General features: G+C 51.5%; 1 protein-coding gene across 5 annotated transcripts in view; it reads right to left on the reverse strand.

The window, feature by feature from the left end:
• Nucleotides 1-122: 122 nt before the first annotated feature.
• Nucleotides 123-24852, reverse strand: part of dgkh (diacylglycerol kinase, eta) — a 41118-nt gene continuing 16388 nt past the window's right edge. For 2 of the 5 annotated variants that reach the window (XM_084688095.1, XM_084688091.1), the window contains 26 exons: nt 22655-22759; nt 21029-21161; nt 17749-17855; nt 17450-17575; nt 17158-17260; nt 15221-15383; nt 14996-15104; nt 14509-14730; nt 14112-14203; nt 13857-13956; nt 13440-13761; nt 13059-13190; nt 11782-11916; nt 11524-11641; nt 11081-11191; nt 10837-10933; nt 10418-10525; nt 9178-9291; nt 8848-8982; nt 8423-8583; nt 8186-8291; nt 7950-8042; nt 7136-7255; nt 6821-6926; nt 5446-5576; nt 123-3916 (listed from right to left, as the gene is read on the reverse strand). In XM_084688095.1, the coding sequence (XP_084544221.1) occupies nt 3830-3916; nt 5446-5576; nt 6821-6926; nt 7136-7255; nt 7950-8042; nt 8186-8291; nt 8423-8583; nt 8848-8982; nt 9178-9291; nt 10418-10525; nt 10837-10933; nt 11081-11191; nt 11524-11641; nt 11782-11916; nt 13059-13190; nt 13440-13761; nt 13857-13956; nt 14112-14203; nt 14509-14730; nt 14996-15104; nt 15221-15383; nt 17158-17260; nt 17450-17575; nt 17749-17855; nt 21029-21161; nt 22655-22759 (3336 nt within the window). In that variant the 3' untranslated portion in view covers nt 123-3829. The other 3 variants (XM_084688094.1, XM_084688092.1, XM_084688093.1) reach the window with 3 other exon arrangements.

Genomic DNA, 24852 nt, shown 5'->3' on the forward strand with positions numbered 1-24852 from the left:
TATTATTAATATCACTGTACAGTTGTCTTTAGCTAATCAATTGTAAACTAACAAGTGGGCCACATAGTATCTATGGATCTGAAACTATTGTATCTATAACAAACTATAAATGACACATCATGTACTGTAAGCATTCATGTTTTATTGAAGAAGGAAGATATGAACTGGTAGCCTTTTTTAAGGCACCTACAAATGTACAACAAAGTTGAACAATTTATTTAGTCAGAATACAAAAATACACATCTCAGTGACTTCAATATTGTAATAAATAGTTAACCATGCATTCTAACCATAAAAAGGCACAGAAAACAGTCACTTAGTAGTCATACAAAATTACCAACTACTTTACCAAATTCATCCAGATATGAATACAGATGACAGCTGTAACATTATATTCCAAAGATGAAACACAATACACATCATATCATGAAACCTTAGGCAATAAATATGTAAATATTGTTTATACCTACAGAATTCTTACAAATTAAAACTGTGCCATTGTAAACATAATGTAAACAAATGAAACTCACTTCTATCCCACCATGTTAGAAGAATCCATGACTACTGGGTACCTCATCCTAAGAGGCCCTGGTGTGGGTTTGTTTGGTTTGGAAAAACCAGGCAGTTTGCAGCATTATCTACACCATTGGAAAACTCAGAATAGGATGAAGTTGTACAAATACACTGATTTGAGGTCACATATTGAACCAGACCAGTTCCTAAGAGCAACTTCAACCAGGATTGGGAAACTCAAGCTTTCCTTTACCTGGGTACGGGAGTCAAATACCCTCCTACAGAGCCAGGCAGACACTTTTCAGGACACAAGGACAGGGAGAGCATGCACACACACACAGACACACACACACGCAATCACACACCCGCACACACACACTGCTGCATTACAGACATATTGACACAGGTCCATCAGAAATTGAACAGAATATTCCATTCAGTTTATGATGAGGATGGATCTTAAATTGCAGTGAATCTTGATGACCACTGTTACTACAGGAGGAGGCAGTCAGTAAAGAGGTGATCTGTTACTCAGATTAAAGCACATAGTTAGAATGATTTCACAGACTGAGATAAATGAACACACTGACAAGCCAACACTACATTGCACTGACCCAGATTTGTCAACATTTGGTAAAACAGTAGAATACAGTAAGCTAAAACAGGGACCATATCAAATTCATGATTTTGTACTGTAGTGAGACCCTAATTCAATCTCAGTTATCCATGTCCATGAAACCATCCTGTATAAATGACCACTTAAAGACAAAAACACACAAAGACCACAAGACTTCTCGCCAGACAGTGGTGCAATGGGTGGACAGGGTTTTCCGATAACCATTTTGGCAAACCATTTAAAATAGAAAGTGTAGAAAGTAAATAAAACGGAAAATCAGCAGTATGTTCAATTCATATCTTTGGTATGCAATTCATATTGTGATGTAATTGAGAGTTCTTCATTTACCGTGGGATAAAAACATTCTGTGTTGTTGACACGCCATATGATTTCAACGCACAGGTGAGGGAAGGGTGCCACCGTTACATGAGCATTTAGGATTGAGAGAAACATGAGTATTAAATCAACGTGGGCAGATTAGCGTGGTGGCTATCTACAGTGGGGAACTGAGGACGGACACGTGATATGGCGTCCTCTGGTGGAATAAACTAGGTAACGCTTACAGTCCTTTTATCATGTGACATCTGGCAATACATTACACCCTATATTTAATCTTTCCATTTGAAGAAGAAAAAATAGAATTTGGGCCAGAACAAATATAACGTTTTCAAAGATAGTGTCATGATTGCTTGCGTCATGGAAAAAAAACGATCTCATTAAGTGATAACACAGATTGACCAATCAATGATAAGCAGCATATAGTGCCTGATATGCCAGGTACATTACTGACATAGATGCACTCAGACACATAGTCAGCACAAACACGGAGCTTTGCCTGTTCTTGTTGTACACACGAACCAATCTACGGCCCTGTTTCGAGGACCTCGTCCTGGAAGCACTGAGGAAAGAGTGAAATGTATGTGGTGAGCGGCTGGAAGAATTCTGAGTCAGTATGAAAAGCTGTTTCGTTTAAAACCACGTCTACGGGTTCATCCTCATCTTCACATCACTGTCATTATCATCACAAGTAGGAGCGCATGTACAAAGCCATCAATCCGTTTTCCTCAAGGAGAAACACTGCGTCCGAGAGCTCCAGGGAATGGAAACCCATATGAAACAACAACAACAACATTGCACCTTCATTGGAATACAACATCATTATCATGTACAAGAGATTCAAACGAAGAATTAATAATCTGGTGCAATATATTGTACACGATCAATGTGTTAGCTGTTGACACTGCATATCTTGTCAGCGACCTACAAAGGCATTTGTCTAGAACAGCTACTAACGGAGTACTGTATGTATACACTGGTTATAGATTGTATATAAACCTTAGCATCACATATACAAATATACCCTGTAATGCCACCAAAATTACAGGAACTACAGAGAAAAGTGTTACATGAACAGCGCTTTCTTTTTTTTACTCTGTGCAACAAAACCTACACTCCATAATCATATCCTACCAAACCAATATGTATCTTGTATCCCCACTAGTGTTGTTGTGTCAAATATTAACTGTAAAATTGCTTAATAAACTGATGTGAATGACTACTTATAACTAATGACATGAGGATCTGCACTGGAAAAAGTGCCTATTAAGTATATTGCTCCTAAAATGACTTTGTTAAAACAACCTTTCCTATTAAATTGAATCCTAATTAACTCACTGCAATTGATATACCTATGGGTACTACCAACTTGAAGTAACTATTACATTATCTACTAATCCTCCACTACAAATCTACAAGTGGAACTTTGGAAGTGTCCTGGACATTCACTTTGGTACTGATTTTAAGTCAACAAAGTTGTCAGCAATAGACCATTAGAAACTCCTAATACTCATAACTCATCTACCAACTGCATTTAAAGTTCTTATGATTTCCTTAAGCACTTTTTTTTTACATTATATGACTTTGAAAATATGGCACATCCTTGATACAGAATGATCATGCAAACCAATAAATAAAAGAGTAAAAAGATTTAAATCAAAATAATGCTTTCAGTAGTAACAAATGGCATAATAATAATACTTAAGTCATAAAAAAAAAAGAAAAAAAAAAAGAAACTTGTTCAAGTGTTATTTTGTACACACAAATCAAGACACCGATCATGCAAAGAAAACAGATATTCAAACTCGAGGAGCGAGCGTGGCATGCACTCCCATCTCACTGTTTCCTGGAGACCCCCTCACTACGCTTAACGTCTTTAACCACCTACTGTTAAGCAGTGCGTCAGGCAGCATTCACAAAGCCACACAGCACTGAACGCCACTGAACTACTGTATACTGCCCTGTACACTAAACCCACATGGGAACACTCATGGAAGTCCTGGTTTTGCTACTTACGACTCGGCCGTCTACGAGGTCAGGAGGCAAACCAACTGTTAATGGCAATTTAGTTGCATACCTGATTGTGCCATGAATAGAAATGTGTCAGGAATGGCTTTTAGTAAAGATCCACGACTTCCTAAGACCTATGCACTTCAGCAGACCAACATTTTGGCACCACACACACACAATGCCACACAGAAACCTTCGGTTCTCCGCCTCTCTAAAGCTCTCTCGACAGATGGATCAGGTCCATCGATCGTTGCATACTTAATTCTCACTTCCGCTGTCTTAGGAGTCCCCACACTCTTCTTCTGTGGTGGATGACGGGCGTTTTCCCCCTCTCCGGATTCATCTGTGCCCGCATTAGAGGTCACTAAAGGTGGTCTTGGCAAGGTCCTTAGTTCCCTGGAGAATTCTCTTCATATGACCCACTTTCGATATCCCCAGATCCTGGGGAGGGGTGAGAGGGGGGACAGTCAGCGCACATCCTATCCAGAGCGACGCCTACGCTAGACCCAGACAGAGACACACACACAGAAGACAGCTTACATCACAAACCGCACACACCACACCGGTATGGATGCTCGTCGTGGGCCCAAGCCTAGGACAGGTGCTGTGCTGACTCAAGTTGTCCTGCAAATCCCAGACTATAATAACGTAAGGAACATGCTTCCCACGTTGCACTAGAACGTCTACCAGTGTTACTTTTACTGAAACGATTTTGTTCATCCATTGACCAGTCCTTTAAGACCATCAAGTGTGCACAGATTGTATGTGTGACAAGTTGTGCATTCGTTTTCCATATGCTGTAATGTGCCAACACGCATACAGCACATACGGTTAAAGGACCGGCTAACTGTAGCTGACTCGAATCTCCGCACAATCTCTGTCCTGCTGAGACCCGGCCTGGCTTGGAGGACAACGTGAGCAGGAGCCACTTGATGGGAAATGTTTGCTTGTAGAGCATTTATGAACGACTTGACCCCTTGACCTTGCGGTGGCTAGGACATGAAGCCGGGCGCCTGGCAGAGAGAAACGTCCCTGCGCACGGCTGCAATGCAGTGGGGTTCATAAACAGCTTACAAGACGAGCTGCGGAGGTATTTGGAGCCATCTCACGTGTATATGGAGGGACAGAGGTTGGAATGGGGAACACAAACAGAGAAACACGGGCACAGTCCAAGGTATGTGTGGCCTCTCAATCTGTACGCTACATGTGGGGTGTGTATGTTTGTTTTCTTGCTCCACACTTCCGAGCGGGTACATTCTCTAGCCCCCCCCCCCCCCTCTGCCCTCACCAGACCTTTAGAAGAGACGGACTCAGTTGAATGTTCTTGTATGTACAGAGTTTGAATTTTCACAGGCCACAGTGCAATATAGTCACCTGGAGCCTGATCACCATCGAATGGGTCTTAGCGAGTCTCGTCCTCCCTTGGGGGGGCCTTGTTCCCTCTCTCGGCCAGGCGGGCCCCCATCCCCAGAAGCCCCGCCCCCCCCCCCCCTCACACCCCTGCCGCAGTGTATCCGGACAGCAGGGCCGTCCCCTGGGCTCCTGCCCAACAGCGGCGCTGGCACATCCGCCCATCCTGACCAATAACCTCGTCCCTGGCCCCTCCCCCCCATCTCCCGGCCCTCCCCCATCGCCCTCCCATGCCCCCCCCCCCCCCCCCAACCACCCGGTGGAGACTGAGGGTGAGTTAGTGAGTCACGGTCTCCGGGCAACCAAGCAACAGTCGCGCGGAGGAAGCCAAGCAGAGCAGCGCAGCACACGGGAGCAAACGGGGAGACGGACAACAAGCAAGAGGAACCAGAGACAGACGGAGACACAGTCAAGAGAGAGAGACATAGAGAGAGAGAGAGACAGACAGAAAGAGAGAGAAAAACCGGAGGCGGAAGGAAAGAGTCGACCTGGGAGCGGGATCAAGTGGGTGAAAGGGGAGGAGGGGGGAGGTGTGAGCGCGTGTGCGCGTGCGTGCGTACCTTCAGGTCCCTTCTCTCCAGGTGGAGGAGCTCGGAGCCTCGGATGTCGTGGCGGGTGAAGCTGTCTCTGTACTCCCCCAGGCTCAGCTGCTCCAGCCAGATGCCCACCTCCTCTGTGCCCCACCTCTCCACTACACACGGAGCAGAGCAGAGAGGTGCTCAGCGGGCCACGCACGCACACTCACACACACACACACAGAGTACACACACACACACGCATAGTACACACACACACAGAGTACACACACACACACACACACATAGTGCACACACACACAGAGTACACACACACACACACACACACACAATACACACACACACACACACACAGAGTACACACACACGGACGCACAAACGCACGTACGCACACCACCCGCTCTCTGAATGGCGTCTCTTTAAGCAAGGCAGTGCTCCTTCGGTGAGAGACATGGATATATGCAACCACACATTTCGGTGTCACGTCAGGCCAAAAGACAACACCAGGATAAGTCACTGTTTGGGTGATGAAGAGAAAAGAGGCGAGCCAGAGAGGGGAGGAAGAGAGGGAGGGAAGGAGGAAGAGGAGTGGCGGCAGCAGATGGCGGAAACAGGGTTAACACGGGCCAGAGGTTGTCAGAACAAGGTGCTGGCCAATGGCGTTCCAGAGAGGCTGAGGGCATGCGGGTTATCCACCAATCAGAGCACAGACAGGAAGTAGGATAAAGAGGGAGGCGGAAGCCTGTGCAACCTACAGGAACGGCCCACCCAGTCAACATCTGCTCTGAACCCAAACCTAGACCAATAAACGCTCCCCTTTATAGGACGGCTGAATGGGAATTGCCTGCCGTCTGAAAGTTTGATACTCCAACCACATTGTGATGCTTCCATCCAACTTGGTGTCAAGTCTGACATTCTGTCCATACTGCACATTCACCATGAAGAGACAAGTATTGACCCGTTTCACATCAGTGTACTGTTGAACCGGGATGAGCTCACAGGCCCTATCACAGCATTTTTGGTTCCTGCTTCGTTCATGTGTGGCTTTGGGCTGGTCCCTGCCTGTAGCCTTGGTTTGTGCCTGCTGTGCATGAGTGGACAGGTGGATGAGACCATGAACAGAGGGAAGAGGGGTGCTCATGGATGGCTGGGTCAGACTGGGGACCAGGGGACATCACACCACAGAGACACTCCCTGGACAGGACACGTCCTCCACAGCTCATTCCAGGATGTTACAATGTGTGCTGTTCATAGGTGACATTCGTTTGGATACTGTGACTGTGAAGGATGGATTCCACAGCGGTCTTAGCCGAACACAAACATAACACGTACGAGTATCCTACACATGTTTGCCAACGTGTGTGTGTGTGTGCGTGTGTGTCAGGAGACCCCCTCTTACCTGACTGGGGGCTGGTCTTCTTAGTGGCTTTCTCCTTCTTGAACTTTGGCACAATTCGGAACATGCTACTGCGGCTGTTCCTCTTGCCATACTCCAGAGAGTGTTCCTGGGGCACACAGCTCAGTCAGTCAGTGTGTGTGTGTGTGTGTGTGTGTGTGTGTGTTAGAGTGTGGGTGTATGTGTGCTTAGGAGAGGCAAGGAAAGAGACAGAGAGAAAGAGCAAGAGAGAGAGCATTTGTGTGTGTGTGTGTGTATAGGCGTGTATGTGAGCGGAAGTGTGTGGGTGTTCCTCAGAGTGTGTGTTTGTGTCCTTACCTCCTCGTCGTTGGGCTGCAGTATGTGGTAGAGCCAGGGGATCTCTCCCAACTTGGCCAGCTCCATCTCCACACTCTGCAGAGCGCCGGACAGCGCCTCCTCGTCCGTGGGCTCCAGTTGCTACGAAGGGGCGGGGGGGGGGGCACAAACAAGACCTTCGTATGTGTTTCTCACTGTATTTGTAGTCCACAATCAACACGTACACTGTCCTGGCTCAGTGCAACTTGAGTCAACGTTGGCTCTCCTTCGGACAGATTCGCAAACTGGAAACACTGGAGTCATGCTGAAGGAGAGACTCGTTGGAGTCATGCTGAAGGAGAGACTCACTGGAGTCATGCTGAAGGAGAGACTCGCTGGAGTCATGCTGAAGGAGAGACTCACTGGAGTCATGCTGAAGGAGAGACTCACTGGAGTCATGCTGAAGGAGAGACTCGCTGGAGTCATGCTGAAGGAGAGACTCACTGGAGTCACGCTGAAGGAGAGACTCGCTGGAGTCACGCTGAAGGAGAGACTCACTGGAGTCACGCTGAAGGAGAAACTCACTGGAGTCATGCTGAAGGAGAGACTCACTGGAGTCATGCTGAAGGAGAGACTCACTGGAGTCATGCTGAAGGAGAGACTCACTGGAGTCATGCTGAAGGAGAGACTCGCTGGAGTCATGCTGAAGGAGAGACTCGCTGGAGTCATGCTGAAGGAGAGACTCACTGGAGTCATGCTGAAGGAGAGACTCACTGGAGTCATGCTGAAGGAGAGACTCACTGGAGTCATGCTGAAGGAGAGACTCACTGGAGTCATGCTAAAAGGAGAGACTCACCAGAGAGACTCGGCCCACCAGCAGTGACTCTGTCTCGTTGTGGAGGGCTTTGACGTTACTGGCCACCTCTATAGCTGTGTTCCTGGTCAAACTCTGCACGCGACAAACACACACACACACACACGTACGCACATTGTTAGCAGGTTTCACAAGCCCCACCAGCGCTATCTGCTTGGTCGTAAACACAGACACATGCCCGCATCCTGGCTGGGAGCTGAGCAATGGGTAGCACTGACCTCTGGGAACTTGGGGTGTGTCTTGTTGATGGCGTGAGAGGAGGCGTTGACAGCGTGAGCCAGCTCCTGTTCTAGAAGCCCATTGGTCTTGGCTGCCTCACAGATCCTGCGATTGGACACATGGGTGAGGTCATAGGACAACAAACCTACCTCTGATTGGGAGAGCAGTTAATGTGTCTGTGTATTTGTTTGTGTGTGTGCAGGTGTGTGTGTGTGTGTGTGTGTGCGTGTGGGTACCTGGTGATGAGCTCTTCGGCAGCACGGGCACACAGCTGTATGAGGGCAGCCTCCTCCTCTGTTGCCAGGTCAACAGACTGCTGAGGGTAGAGGTGGGGGCGGATGGGGGGCTTGTCATACTTCAGTTTATCCTCCCATGACTTCAGGGTGTTCTCGAATGCCTGGACACACACACACACACACATACACACACACACACAGAGAGGATAGAAGAAGGGGGGTAAGGGGACACCTCCAGGTACTGCTGATATTGAGTTCAGGCCAGTAAAGTCTTCTCAGTTGTCTCGCTTCCCTCTTTCTCCCCCTCGATTCCTCTCTCCGTTCCCCGCCTTTTCTCCCCCCCTCAAACCCCTTCCATGTCTTTCTTCCACACGTCCCCCCCCCCCTTTTCCCCCCTTCCTCATCCCTCCCTCGAGCTCTCTCACCCGGTCCCTGGTCAGCATCTGGGCTCGGTTCTTGTGCTGGATCTTGATGACTCCGGGGGGCTGGATCCAGGCCTCCCCGTCCACCTGGATGGGGACCCCCTCGTCTCCCAAGATGGTGATCTTCACCGTGCGACACTGAGGAGACGCAGAAAACACAGACGCTCAACGCTGGCTTGTGTGCCAACGTGTCCTCGAGTCTTGCGTGCTCGCGTGTGCCGGACGGTATCTGACAGAACGTGGGGCGTGCGCGTGTCTGCCTCTCAGTATCTGTACGTGTGCGTGCGCGTGCGTGGTGTGTGTATTTAAGGGACGCGTGTTGCGTTTCCTTGCCTGTGCGATGCGGTGATGCTGCAGCTTGATGACTCTGGACACAGCCATCTGCATGCTCCCGAACACTGCGACGACTTCCAGAATCTTATCGTCAAACGACGGCGCACAGAAGATCTGCACGAGAAAAAAAGGATCCGCGTTACATTGTACTCTGTACAAAGATATCCAACGGCTTCGTTTTGCATTCTGTAAGCATATGCCGTGGCCTTCGTAGACATTCAGCATTTGTCGTGACAGTGTAGAGAGCTCGACGATGGCCCTGGTATTGGTCATAACCAGGATATGGTAGAGTGAAGGAAAAGGAAGACGCTGAAAAGGTTATTTCGTGTCCGATCACCAGTTTCCCCACGGCGGCTGTGAGACTGTCTCTGCTCGTGGACGTTCCCGTTTTCCTGCCAGCAGCATGTTTACTGGACGGCAATACAGACTCACGTCACCAGAGGGCCACCGGGGCGAGTCCCCCTTCAGACCCCTCCAGGCTCGTTTATTCAGACGCAACGCGAGCGCACGGTATGCAGCTGGTGGAGCGTATCGAAGGGAGCATGACCTGAGAGACGTGTTCAGAGCGCCTCACGTGGGGGTGAGTGTGAAGTACACGTAAATGCCACTCGTCTGGACTCGCGTTCTTTCTTTCCTACTCTGAGAATCCAGGGTGGTGTTTGTCTGTAAATGTGTGTGTGTGTGTGTGTGTCTTGGACTGGTTCCACTGAATGTCCTCTCCCAGCTCACAGGCATCCCAGCTTCCTCTGCTCCGATGCAACAGTTACATAACAGCCTGACACACAAACACACACACACAAAACACACACACAGTGGGTTTGTATGTACAGAGGTAACCTAACAGGGGCCATCTCAGGGATGGTGAGTGTGTCTGTCTCATGTGTTTGTGTGAGAGAGCCAGCAAACTAACAGTCCAGTCTGTCCACAGGCCCTTGTGCTCTGAGCCTCAAACAAACAATCGTCTCTCTCTCTCTCTCTCTCTCTCTCTCCCTCTCTCTCTCTCTCTCTCTCTCTCTCTCTCTCTCTCTCTCTCTCTCTCTCCCTCTCTCTCTCCCTCCCTCCCTCCCTCCCTCCCTCCCTCCCTCCCTCCCTCCCTCCCTCCCTCCCTCCCTCCCTCCCTCCCTCCCTCCCTCCCTCCCTCCCTCCCTCCCTCCCTCCCTCCCCTCCCTCCCTCCCATCCCGGTTTCCTTCTGTTCCTCTATAGGTAACACCAGACCCGTGTTCTAGAGCGAGTACTCACGTCATCCTCCTTGGTTCCGCCCCAGAAGTTGGTCCCGCCGGCGTAGCTTGGGATGTTGAGCACTGCGATCCCCTGGAGACTAGGCAGGGGGATGTACTGCCCATCACACTGTGACACACACACACACACGTACGTACACACAGACACGCACGCAGATGCACACACGAGGTCAACGTTAGGCTTGATCAACAGGAAGTTGTCTGTCTGACTGGGAGTATGGACTCCCTTGTACAGTATGGGTTCTCTTGTATGTGCGTTTCATGTAGGGTTCTGTTGTTTGTGTTCTTATATATGTGGTTCTCTTGAATGGGTTCCCTTATACAGGTTCCTCTGGAACGGATTCTCTTTTAGGATTCCTCTTGCATTGGTTCGTTCGCATGAGTGCTCTTGCATGGAATCCCCCTGGTAAAGGTTCTCACCTCTAACTGGACTTTCTGCTCCAGGTTCTTGTAGGTTCTCTGAAGAAGTTCCTTGGTGCCCAGAACCCCGTACCACATCATGTTCTTGGTGCGACTCCTGCAACCGACAAACAGAACAATAAACTGATGCACTTCATTTGTCAGACCGAAGACCCTGAAGTGACCCAGGCACGGGAGGTGGCGAAGCGGGAACGATGAGGGCGGAGAGGGAGAGGGGCGAGAGGCGAAGGGGGGAACGTCCGACCTGCATTTCTCAGGGTGCTCCTCTCTCTTGTTGTTGAACTCCAGGGAGATCTTGGCGTCGAGGCCGATGCCAAAGTAGTTGTTCATCACACACTTCTCCATGTAGCCCTCGCTGTCGGGTCGAAGGAACGAGAGAGAGAGGGGGGAGGATACAGCGAGACGTCACACAAAGAGAAGTCTATTCGTTCAAGTTCGGTGGGAGTATACTCTTCTGACGTACAACTTTAGGAATTCGTAGTACTTCTTTACATTTACATTACATTTACATGCATCCATTTAGCAGACGCTTTTATCCAAAGCGACTTCCGAGAGAGAGCCTTACAAAGTGCATAGGTCACTGACCATAACAATCTTTGAATGTGGGTAAGCTCAGCTGTGACGGCTCCCGCATGAGCTGCTGCAACAGTTGCGGTGTTTAAGAGGGAGGCGAGAGGGGGAGCTTACAGTGAGTCCAGATCTGGATCTATGAAGGGCGTGGCTCCAAAGGGGTCAATGTTGGCCAACAGCATCTTACTAATGATAGAGCTCCCTGCTATGGAGGCAGCCAGACCAGCACGCAGACCTGTACACACACACACGCAGACACACACACACACACACACCGTGTAAGACAGATATCCAGGAAGTTCTACTACTTGCGTGCAGGGATTGCTCATCTGTGTGTGTACAAATGTGTGTTTGCGTGTGTGTGTGTGTACCTACCAGGGCAGATGATGCGTGTGTTGAGGACCGGAAGGTTCTCCTTGCTGGTGGTGAAGGGAGTGATGGAGAAGGAGCCACATGACTGCGTGCTCCTACTGATCCTCCTCTCAGAAGGAGAACAAGGACTCTTAGCAGCTGAGGAAGGAGAGAGCGGGGGGAGAGAGAGACAAACAGATAGTCAGGCTATTATGGAGACTTTTACGCAATGAACAGATATAGGAGATGATGGAAAGACACGGGGGGGGGGGGGGGGGGGGGGGGGAGAAGGACCTCCCACTGCTTGAAAACAGCTTCCATAAACAAGACGCTGTGTCCCAGAGACCAAGACATATCCTACAGGACGCACACACGCACGCACACACGTGCACACAACCGGCCACTTCCACTGACACACACACACACAGCTGAAACTGCAGCACGGTTTTAAAATAGTAAGCAGAGTAAAACATCCATTATTTATCAGTTTCTTCGGTGTCATTTGAACTGGTAGACAGGACTGGAAACACGAGACTAATCCAGTCCTCATATTGGGGGACTCGAGTCAAGGTTTCCTAATGGCAAGTCTCACACAAATCCCTCTGTTTATTTATGACAGGAAACAGAGTGTGCACATGTCAGCCCTGTTTCCATTGGCTCGTTCCAGAGCAGTGTGTGTTGTTCCATGACAAGGGTGTAGTATTTCGAGCGCCCCCTAGATGGCAGCCTTTATTTCCTCTTTGATTTCCAGGAAGAGCAACTCAAGCCACTCAGAGGGTTAGCATCCACAGGGCTCGACTCGACAGCTGTCCACAGATCCCATACATTAGCAGCGATAACTCAATCTTGCTGCTCCGGGGTAAATGTGCTGTGGGCAGCTGACTCCTAATCTAATGGACAGAGCGAAACCACCAGACAGTGACTCTAGTCACCATGTGTCCTGTCAGTCAAGTTTTAAGTTGCCATTTGTAGCAACACTTCTTGTCAACAATTTAATAACATTTTTACCCCCTCCCCCCCCAAAAAACAAAATAAAATTCAAAACCTCTCTCACGCATATAGGGAAAGTCCCGTGTATTTACCAGAGTGCAAGGTTGTCTTAACAAACGCTACTGCTTCATGAAATACAGAGCGTCATCCAGATTGCTTAGAGGCTCTCACTCAGGGGAAGTAGAGTCACGTTCAAGACGACAGTAGGCTTGGAGTGGTGGGTGTAAGGTCGGCCGGGTGCTCGTGGCAGCGTGCGCGGGCATGCGGGGGGGGGGGGGGGCGTGTGGAGGGGGGAGGTCCAGCCTACTCACATGTCAGCGTCTCCAGCTCCTTGGTGTCCTCGTCTTTCTCGCTGTCCCGGTTCTCCTCCTCGTGGTCCTTCCGGCTCTCCACCGGGGACACCAGCTCCTGCTCCTCCGTGTGCGCGTTCTGCTCGTCCACCACTAGGGGGACGCACGGGAGGGAGGAGAGAGGGATTCGGTGGGGGGAGAGAGAGAGGGGAGTCGGGAAAGCCCGTTTTTGATCTCGGGCTCGGGTCATTCTCTCGACGTCCGATCTCGCGGGAGGCGTCGGTGACGATCTAAAAGGTCCCTTGAGTCTCCGGTCAGTTCAACCGTCTGCAGTCCGGTGTGCGGAAGCAGCCTGGGTGCTCGTGTGTGCGTGTGCGCGGCGCGTGTGTGTGGGAGGCCTACCTCTGACGGCCTGCTCTATGATCTGCCTGACGGCTTTCTTCAGACTGTTGGCCCTGAGCATCAGCTGCTCCCTGGGCTTGACCGGCCGGCGAGGGGAGCAGGGGCCCTTCTCGGTCTCCTCCTCCTCCAGCTTGCCCTTCAGCTCCGACAGGCTCTCCTCGCTGGCCTCCTCCTCCTCGTCGTCCTCGTCGTCGTCCTCGTCGTCGTCCTCCCGCTCCTCCTCGACGATGGGGGGCGTGGAGAGGGAGGCCGGGGGCAGGCACTGGGCCTCGGCGTTCAGGGTGTGGAGGAGGGAGTCCAGCTTCTCGTTCAGGATGGCACACTGGCGGGGAGGCAGGGCGGAGGGTTGGTGTGCGCGTGTCTTCACCCGCATGTGTGTGTGTGTGTGTGGGGGGGGGGGGGTGAAAGAGAGCTCACCTTGACCGACATGGTGTCGGACTCCTCCGTGTTGTCGGGGTTCTTCTCGTAGGTCTTCCCCACTTTGGCCACAAAGTCTTTCACCGTCTCGCACAGGATCCTGGAGAAGAATAGGGGAAAGTGGAGAGGGGAGGGGAGGGGGGTGTGGAAGGAAAGAACCGAGGTGGGAAAGGGGAGTGGGGGGGTTAGTCGGTTCTTCGGACGGTCGCTGGGGAGGCCGGCCCATGAGATAAGTAAGCCTCAAAAGACACTGACTTGGCAGAGGAGATGACCACAGAGTGCTGGTCCGAGTCGAGGATCTTGGTGAGGTGGGCCGCCACTGAGTCTTCGTAGGACGCTATCTGGAACTGGAGAGAGACGCGCCAGGTGTGAAACTTGACATCCAGCGCGCGCGCGCGCGTGTGTGTAATGTACGTCTACGTGTGTGTATCTGTGCGTCTATGCTTGTTGTGTGTGTATTTCTTAAAAGTCTACGTGTGTATAGGTGTTTGTATGTCTAAGAGTGTGTGCGCGTGTGCACGTGTAAGCCTACTATGTCTGTGTATGTGTGTGCTGGTGTGTGTGTGTGTGTAAGTCTAAGAGGGTGTGTGTGTGTGCACGTGTAAGCCTACTATGTGTGTGTGCGTGCGTCAGTCTAAGCGTGCGTGCGTACCGGGCAGTGTCCCGCCTCCTCCGGCGTGGAGGGGCAGCTGTGCTTGGGCGGGATCTTGATCTCGTACGTCATGATGCTCCACCGGTCCAGCATCTTGGTGCTGGCCCGCTCCAGCTTCTCCAGGATCTGCGGCAGCTGGGTGTCGTCGTCGCAGGACGGGCCCCAGCCCAGGACGCGCGCCAGGTCGTTCCCCGTGCCCAGGGGCAGCACGCCCAGCTGGCACTGCCGCCACACACACGCAGCACACACATGACCGGGAGTAAGGTTTAGTGTTAGGGTCGGGCGTGCATCGCTGAATGTGCTCGGCTGGTGTGCGTGCGCGTGCGATTTGCCAAAGGCAGAGACGAAACGGCCAGCCGGCGCTTAGGCCACAGATACACTGTGTGTGTGTGTGTGTGTGTGTGTGTGTGTGTGTGCGCCGTGTGATAGCTCACTCCTGCGAAAGTGTGCCTGTCTGGGTGCGTGCGAGCGAGTGAGTGTGCGTTACCTGTTTGTGGAGGCTGAGCTTGTCGATCTCAGACAGCACCCAGCCTACGCTTCCGTCCCCTCCGCACACCAGGATGCGGAAGTTGTCAAACTTCTGAAACAGGCGAAGACTGACGCGTCGGAAGACACACACACACACACACACATCCCGTCAGGCATCTGCACGGCAAAACGATTATACGAACAACAATCCAAAGTATTGACAATGTGTGTGTGTGTGTCTCACCCGAGGTGTGGACCTCCGTTGACCAGATCAAACACCTGAGCAGGGTTGAGGAGCTGTTTGAACCGGCGCAGGAACTTGACCCCCTGGTTGTCACCGCTCTTCGAGTTGACAAAGACCAGCAAGGGGCTGGCACAGGACGGGGGGCAAGTGGCCTTCCAAAAGCCTGACCATAAAACACACACACACACGTGCACACACACACATACACACACACACTAAAGCGTCAGCCAATATGCTTTTATCATCACCATACACTTTACCATTCAGAATGTAAGTCACGAGACACCATATATTGGCACATATATTCGTATTGAGTGCTTAATGTATCCGCGGGAACAGGGACAGTGCGATTCGGCCCAACACTCAAGCAGCTTTGGAATAAACAGCTAATGCATAACTGTCATCCTGCCACCCACAATGCAACTTAAAAAAACATCAAAGTGTGTGCAGTGTCTTGGTACTTTATGATGTGTGTGTGTGGGTTAATGTGTGTGTGTGCGTGTGCGTGCGTACCGTACACGAGTTGTGGTTAGCTATTGCAGTATTAAGTCTGGCAGATAGAGCACGTGTTTTGGACATGTGCTGTACACACACACCCAAACACACACGCGCACACACACACACACATATGTAAACACACATATATTCTATGCAGGGGACCTGCTGCCGGCAAGCCTCTGTGTTTAGAAGATTTGTCATATGGCAAATTTATATTGTCTTTGCCTCAACAGCAGGGTGTGTGTTCAGGCTCTGTCCGTGTGTGTGTGTGTGTGTGTGTGTGTAGGAGGATTGTGACAGTCCCCTGGGGTGCAGCCACCCACTCCATGTGTCTCTCTTTTTCCATTCCTCCTCGTTTTCCGATGTCTTTTCCCGATTATCGCCCCTCTCTTTCTGTCCTCCATATATCTCGCCTCTGTGCATACGGCCTCTCAATTCGGTTGAACGTCCGGGGACGTTGTCACTGCCTCTGTCCACGTCTACTTCTTGTCCCTCCACAAAATCCCTGCGCCCCTCCTTTTCCATTCCCCTTCATCCCTTCTCCCTGCGTCTTTGGCAGCCCAGTGTGGTGCTGACTGGGGCGGGGATAGAAGGGAGGGGGAGAGGGAGGAGGGAGGGGTAGAGAGGGAGGGGGGAGGGAGTCACGACGTTCCGGCACGTGCCGCAGTCGGCCCATAGCCAATTAGAGCGCGGCCCTCTCTCCTCCCCGCTTGCACCGCGGTGAGGGGGGATCCTGGCACGTGGGCGGTGGGAGGAGAGAGGGGGGGGGGGGGGTGAGGGGGAAGGGGGGGGGGGAGACGGATAAAATACGGACGGAAGAATAAGAGTGACAGAGGGGAAGAAAGGGAAGGAGAAGAAGAGGGGAGTGGGATCTCACGATCTACGCGAGTACAATCCACTTTCCTTCCTCTTCTAATCATCCCTTCTTCTCTGGCTTAACTCATCTGCCTCGGCTCTCTTTTATCTATTTTCTAATTAGCTGATGCCATCAGCCTCTTACAGAATCAGTGTCTCTGAGTGTGTGTGTGTGTGCGTGTGCGTGCGTGCGTGTGTGTATGGGCTCTGGATACGGCAGCGATAATCGAATCACACATGCTTATCCGAGTCTAGCTCAAAGGCGCTGATCTCTACGAGGTTTTGGGCCAACTCACGCTCAACAACACACACACAATCCCTTGAAGACGTCGAACACAGAGCCTGGAGGAACCCTACAGGGCTCTGTCCCCAACAACACAACCTCCGAAGCCTCTGTGTGTGTGTGTCTGGATGAGAGAGCACTTACGCAGATACATCATCGATAGATACACGCATTTACACTCAACTAGGAGAGGGTTCGGGATGATTCTCCCTAAATGACTAAAAATGTACTCTGGAGTATGAGTGATTCTATCCCCCCCCCCCCCCCCCGGCGGCCAGGCCGCGAGCGCGCCGGTGCCTACCGTCTGAGTCGATGCTGTTGAGGGCAGTGGGAGGGATGATGGAGACCTTGCACTGGCCCAGAGGACACTTCCGGGGGTAGATGTCCATACACGCCGTGTGCACCTGTCACGCGCCAACGACACCGCACACGACACACACACACAGAGGCAAAGGGCTCATTGTCAGACCCACGTGGCCTCACGGGGAGGTGAGCTCGTCCAATCGAGGCAGCTCGTTTTTTTGTTTGTTTTTTTTTCGTCATCGAAAAGGAGCTGGGAGAAGCTGGTTTGAGGTGGCGGCGTCGTTTCTCACCATGGCTTTGCACCACAGGCAGCGCCAGTCCTGGAGCCTCAGCACGCTGCCGCACGTCTTGTCGCACACCGCACACTTGGCACTGACCGGAAGGTTCCCTTCCAGCCACTGGTGTGGCATTGCAATCTAAAGAAAACACACACGCAAAATAAACACACATGTACAAATGTCCACAAACAGACCCACACAAACAGGTGTCGGGCTAAAGGATACATGAAGCATTGGGAAAATGCACATGTACCTAGGCAAACACACACGCGCTCTCTCTCAGACACACACGCACACACACACAGACTTACCCCGTCCTCGTCCTCTATGATGTCCTTCCCTATGGAGGCCAGGGTGGTCCATTTGCAGTTGTTAGTGGCACGGACCGCGCAACGTTTGTGGGCTTTGAATTTACACACTGGAAACACAAACCCACACGCACTTCTGATGAGTCTGGTCGATAAGCTCACCCTCGGCATTCTTTGTTTGTGATGGTCTGTCGCGTACCTGCCCATGTACCCTTACACCCTCCCCCTATTATGTGTGTGTGTGCGTGCGTGTTGGGAGGGGTGGGTGGGTTGGGGGTGAGGAGAAGGGGTGAGGATTCAGCCGTGTTCATCAACCTCATCGACATCCAGACAAAAGCCGGTCAAGGCCTTCCAGTCCGACATCACCCAGTATATTCCTTCGGGAACGCGAGGACCACGAGGAGACGACTCAACGAGACGACTCTGGGAGTGTTTTAACACACGGAGGGGCCGAGCCCCGGAGCCCCGGAGCACAGGGGCCAATCCACTTCTCCCTGGCCTGGGCCTGAGCGGCCGAGCCTGGGGACACGTCGGAGCTGTGAGCCCCGGAGCCCATTCCTGCAGGCTCCGCGTCTCGCTCTGTGGGGTTACTCTCAGGTCCGGTACTACTCCACTAGTAATCACCCGGCGTGTCAACCTCACTCGCTGCCTCTGGCCAACCTGCCCTGAACACCTGATGGCTCTCCCTTTCAACCGAAGAGAGGAGGAGGGAACGTAGCTAGCGCAGCGCAGGGTTCCAACACACCCAGACACGCCCCCAGACACACAGATCGTACACGCTTAGCGCACAAAGTTGAAATGCACTTAAGGTAAGTGCTCGGGACTAAGAGCGTCTGCTTAATGACTTCAACGTAATTGTAAAATGAATACTTTATGTCATTTCTGCACCAGGCCTCTCTCTCGCGCTCTCTACGAGAGAAACGTCTCAGCACTCTTCATTATGGATGAAACTCACTGCGAATGCCTTGTGCTTTAGGAATGACCAGCTCTTTACACACATGCGAGGGCGCGCGCACACACAGACGTACGCACACGTGCACGCACACACACACACACACACTACCAAGCACATGCATGAGCGTGTATCACCTCATGAAACCAATCCAAACAAAAACACAGATCGAAATCAGAAAATGAGTTATGGAAACAAGATGACTCATGTTAGCGTACCTCTCTGGGTTGTCAGAGAACATGAATGTACCAGGATATTGGCCAGCCTATCAAAACACTGGAAGAACACTGGGGGGGGGGGGGGGTTCACCAGTGTCCGCTAATGGGTGGGAGAGGTCTAATCAGACAGGAAGAAAGTACTTTTACTAAGGGTGTGTGTGTGTCTTTGTGTGTATGTGTGTGTGTGTGTGTGTGGATAAGGAGGGGAGGGAGACAGAAAGAGGGAGAGACAGACAGACAGACAGAGATAGATAGAGGGAGGATGAGAGAGTGAGCGCAAAATGTGTAACACAGATCAATCTCTATCGACTGCCTTGTGCAGGAAATCGAAGTGAAATATAAGCAGGCCTGATCGCTGTGAAGTTGTCTGCCTGGCTGTTCATACCACTTAATAGACCAATCTCTCTCTAGCTCTCTCTCTCTCTCTCTCTCTCTCTCTCTCGCTCTCTAGCCCTCTCTCTCTCTCTCTCTCTCTCTCTCTCTCTCTCGCTCTCTCTCTCTCTCTTCTCTCTCTCTCTCTCTCTCTCTCTCTCTCTCTCTCTCTCTCTCTCTCTCTCTCTCTCGCTCTCTAGCCCTCTCTCTCTCTCTCTCTCTCTCTCTCTCTTTAGCTCTCTCTCTCTCTCTCTCTCTCAGGCAAATCCCTACTTGTGGTTGTCATGTGCAGTCAGACTATGCGGTTGTCCATCTCCGTGAAGCTGCAGTGACACGGTGTAACTTGGTGTCGGTGTAGAAGTGAGGTGTGTTGTATGTGGCTGTGACGCTGCTGCCTCCAGGGTTATGGGAAGTCATCATTTCCATGTGGATGTTCCAGCGCCATGTCTGGTGCTGCTCCTGCTGTGCTGACCAGAACAGACAGCCCAACAGCCCCACGTATCTACTTTGTGGCTCTTTGGAGTCCAGCTAGCTAGAGAGAGAGGCTACCCTAATGATTTAGCGGAAGGAGTCTTTCTCTCTCTCTCTCTCTCTCTCTCTCTCTCTCTCTCTCTCTCTCTCTCTCTCTCTCTCTCTCTCTCTCTCTCTCTCTCTCTCTCTCTCCCTCCTCTCTTTGTCAGAGTGAGTGGGAAGAAAAAAAAACACATAGCAGATAAGGATTTCAGTGGAGCGAGACTCGCAGCACACGCGCACAAACTCCCACGCACACACGTGTGCGCACTGCTAATGAATGACGGCATCACACACACACACACCACGAACACACAAACACACGCACGCGAGAACATCAGGCTAATTAACAATGGATGAATATGCAGATGGCGTTCATGAAGATCCGCTGGCTGCCACAGGCACTTAACATTAGAGAGGCAGCAGGTTCGTAAAAATAGCCCTCGGTTTGCACCCTGTTCACAACCACCTCCGTTAGACATCAGTCCACACCCTGGCGTGGCGTCTGTGGCGTCATTCACAGGGCATGTTCTCACCAACTACATTTGCACAGGCGGCAGTCTAGGTGTCATTTTATAATTTTTTTTCATTTAGCAGACGCTCTTGTCCAGAGTGACTTACAGTAAGTACAGGGACATTTCCCCGGAGGCAAGTAGGTTGAAGTGCCTTGCCCAAGGACGCAACGTCATTTGGCACGGCCGGGAATTGATCTGGCAACCTTCGGATGACTCGTCCGATTCCCTAACCGCTCAGCCATCTGACTGGGTCATGATTGTGTGTTTGAACGGCCCCACCGCTGAGCTCCTCTCCCAGGTAGAACCTCACAGCCACGCACAGCGGAGCCCTCAACAGGAGCAAGAGGCCGGCCGATACCGGTAGAGACTAGTACAGACCCGGAGAGACAAGAGGAGGCCTGCAGAGAGCCAGTCAGTGAGCCGTTGATGAGAAAATATAGAGGTGTGGACTAACTTAGCGGGGGGGGGGTGGGGGGCTGGGAGGGGGGTGGGGAAGGGGGTGGAGGGGTGGAGTGAAACAAGTGTGCGTGTTTGAATGTGTGCCTCAGTGCGTCCGTGTTCCTAAAGGCTTTCCCCGGTTCGAGTATCGAACAGCCAACGCGCACACGCACTCGTTTCGTGCCAACGTGTCGCGTCGAGCTTATGTTCCTGTCTCCCTCGCTGTCCGTTGTGTGTGTGTGTGTGTGTGTGTGTGTGTGTGTGCGCGTGCGTTTTACCTTCACAGGAAAGGCCGTGGGAGGTGACCCCAGAGAGGCTGTCTCTGCAGACGTTGCAGAATGTGGGGCGTGCGTGGGAGCAGGCGTACCAGTTGTGCATCCCTGAGAAATGTTCCACATTAAACTGTGCCGTCTGGCAAACGAGAGGTTAAAACAGGTTGGCAGCTGCAGTCGCAGAACACTCATGGGTCAGGCATTTTTTGGTCACACTTAACATCGTCCTATGGGCATGCTCTTTTACAAACACTCAACAGGTTGCCTGGCAGTTCAATGCAGTGCAATTCAAAGCTGTACATACGAATGTTGATACACACGTATATTTCTGTAAACATGAACTCGAATTTACAATGACGTCACATCTAGATATGTTAAGAACTATAAAATAGCATTCGAGCACTATTTTCAATACAAAAAATACATCTATGGCAAATGCAAATTGGCAACACACACATTCGCAAACATCCACACACACACACGTGCAGTCTTTGTTTGGGCCGTCTATGCCGCAAGGCTTATCAAAGCTACTGGCCATTGAGCCCAACCTGTTCACATAACTGAGAATGCCAGCAACAGCACATTGCCAACAAGTTAAGATGGACTCTAACAGGTGGGAACACTTAAGGTGACAGTAATGTAGAGAGCCATAGAGACTGGTGTGTACAGTAGGGCGTTCGTGGGGTTTGCTGTTTTGGGGGGTTGCTGCATTGCAGCAGGGGATAAAGGGTGGTGTTGTGGATGGGGGGGCAGTTCAGACGAGATTTGGCTTGCGAATCTCAGCTTGTTTATCGTGACCCTCGGCTACGGACAAACGTTGTGTCAACATACAAAATACTTTTCGTAGCTCGCCAGCGCGGACTTGCTAAGTATACGCCATCGCTATTAAACACCGGGACAAAACAATTGAAAGTTTGTTGATGTAAGCTTGGATCATTCTTTTTCACTCTGTTTCGTTATGGTCTGTCAGTCTGATTTTCCATAAATATTCTGGTTGGTTGGAGGAGGCACCAACCAAAAGATTACACTAACAGATTCCAACTGATAATCACAGACTGGCACAGTTACATTATCTATATCAGATAGACTTTGACACAAAAAATGTGCGTGAGTGAGTGTATCTGTGCGTGTTTGTGTGAGTGAGAATGTGCGTCTGTGCGTGTGGGATCCTACTGTATCCCATGTGTTTGTGTGTGTGTGTGTGCGTGTGCGTGTGTGTTTGCTCTGTGAGTTTCCACAACGATCCCTAGTGGAGATCAGTCCACGGCATGCAGCAAAACACGGTATAGCGCACACACACACACACACACACATCTGACTCTGTGTCGACACTCTCCCACTGCCACTGCATCAGAACCGTGCACTGGAGAAAACACGTTCACCAAGGCACCACGTAGGAATCGGCTGATGAACCGCGCGATTCAATGTTAGGACTCGAGTGACAGGATGATTGAGTGTCCATGACACCAGACTGACAGCACTCTCTTGCGTGTGCGTGATCTGCCGTCCGCGCAAGACACCGTAAACTTTGCTCGAGCTCGGCATCTCTGTGGACACACGCGCACCCACGCACGCGCACACACACTGGCTCCCACAGGCAGCGTATCTGTTGATAGAGGGGAAAGGGCTTACCTCGTAGTGCTCTCTGGACTGGACGGATTTGAGGGAGCTGATCCAGTCCTCCATCTCTTTCCTGTTCTCCGCACAGAGAATGAGCCGGCGGAACGGGGTGATCACCTGGAGCCAGGGACGGAGGGACGGAGAGGGACGAGTGAGTGTTGCGGCGCTTTCCCTGGTCTGCGGTGCCTCTGAGCTGCAGAGGCGTTCTGCTCCTTCTTTAAGAGGGGAGTGAGGACAAGCCCCCCCCCCCTCCCTCCCTCTTTCGCTCGCTCTTTTCCCCTCTCTCCCTCCCTCTCTCCCCTGCTCTCCACGTTTAGCCTCTCACACTTTCTTGCACTCTCGCCGTCTTCCTGTTCCTCTCTCTCCCCCTGTCTCTCTGTTCCTCTCTCCTTCTCTCTCTCTCTCTCTCTCTCTCTCTCTCTCTCTCTCTCTCTCTCCCTGTTCGTCTCTCCTTCTCTATCTTTCTCTTCCTATCCCTCTGTTCCTCTCCCCGTCTCTCTCTCTCTCTCTCTCTCTCTCTCTCTCTCTCCCTGTTCCTCTCTCCCTCTCTCTCTCCCTGTTCGTCTCTCCTTCTCTATCTTTCTCTTCCTATCCCTCTGTTCCTCTCCCCGTCTCTCTCTCTCTCTCTCTCTCCCTCTCTCCCTTTCTCTCCCTTTCTCTCCCTGTCTCTCTCTCTCTCTCTCTCTGTCTGTCCTTTCCTGCCCCCCCCTGTCCTCTTTCCCTCTCTGCCCCCTCAGACTCCCTGAGCTACTGGTTTGAGGCAGATGTGTGCTGACAGGCGAAGCGCCTTGGTAAAGGCTAAAAACCCTCCCCCCCCCGACACCACCACCACCCCAACAGCCCCCTCTGTCTCCTCCTCATCATCTCTTACTCGCCCCCCCTCCACCTCTCTCTCTCTCTCTGTTTCTCTCTCTCCCTGTTGCTCCCTCCCTCCATGCTGCAGTGCTGTTTTCTATGGGTGGTAAGCTACAGTAAAAGAGATAACCCAACTGACAGACACCACCCTTTCAAAACCCTCATCACATATTCATCACAACCACTCTCTCCGATCTTACTCTCTGTTCCCACTCTCTTTCCCTCTCCTTCCCTAGACATCTTTTTGTATTCATCTCTCTCTCTCTCTCTCTCTCTCTCTCTCTCTCTCTCTCTCTCTCTCTCGCACACACACAGGCACACTCACACTATGCATACGACATTGTGATCACACACACACTGCAACAAGAACAAACAGTGACATGCAGTGCTTTTGGAAGACACGGCAGTTCCCATTGGATGCACGCAAATGTGCGCGAGTGCAGGCACACACGAGCGCACGATTCACACTTCCTCCCGCTCACTCTCTCTCCCATAGGTTGCTATCCTCTCTCTGTGCTATTGTACACCGCTATCTCTGTGCCCCTCTGCTCTCATCTCCTCCCCTCCCCTCCCCTCCCCTCCCCTCCCCTCCCCTCCCCTCCCCTCCCCTCCCCTCCCCTCCCCTCCCCTCCCCTCCCCTCCCCTCCCCTCCCCTCCCCTCCCCTCCCCTCCCCTCATCTATCTGGTCAGCTGTCCATGCAGCTCTGCAGCCCAGCAACACCTGAGGCACACAGCCCATTACCAGGTGTGCGCAAAACAGTCCACTTACACACAGACCACCCCTCAGAAAGTGTGTGTAGTGTGTGTATTTGTGTGTATGTATGTATGCGTGTGTGTGGGTGGGTGGAAGGTGGAGAGTCCATCTGTTCAAATAGAAGACCTTTCTTCACTATACCTGCATTGTTTGCTGCATGAGGCCTGCAGTGACTGTCCCATCTGCTTCAGCGGCAACATTAAACTATATGTTCTATAGTAGCCGCCATCATTTCTGGTCAACAACACAGTCTGTCTCTCTCTGCAGTCTGTCTCTTCAATCTGTTTCTTGCCCACTCTCTTTTCTCTCTCTCCCTCTCTCTCTCTCTCGCTCTCTCTCTCTCTCTCTCTCTCTCCCTCTCCCCCCTCTCCCTATCTCTCTCCCTCTCTCTCTCTCCTCTCAGTCTTCCGTCTCTTTCTCAGGCTACATGCACAACAGACACACTGACAGGAAAGGTGTTTTTGGGGTGTGATGCTTCAATCAAAGCTGGCCTGTGTAGGAGCATGGCCACAGGTGGGTGACACACACACACACACACACACACACACACTTGTACACACACACACACACTTGCACACACACACTTGCACACACACACACA

This window comes from Hypomesus nipponensis, chromosome 23 (genome assembly GCF_054491055.1).
Source record: "Hypomesus nipponensis isolate SF chromosome 23, ASM5449105v1, whole genome shotgun sequence".
Classification (NCBI taxonomy): Eukaryota; Metazoa; Chordata; class Actinopteri; order Osmeriformes; family Osmeridae; genus Hypomesus; species Hypomesus nipponensis.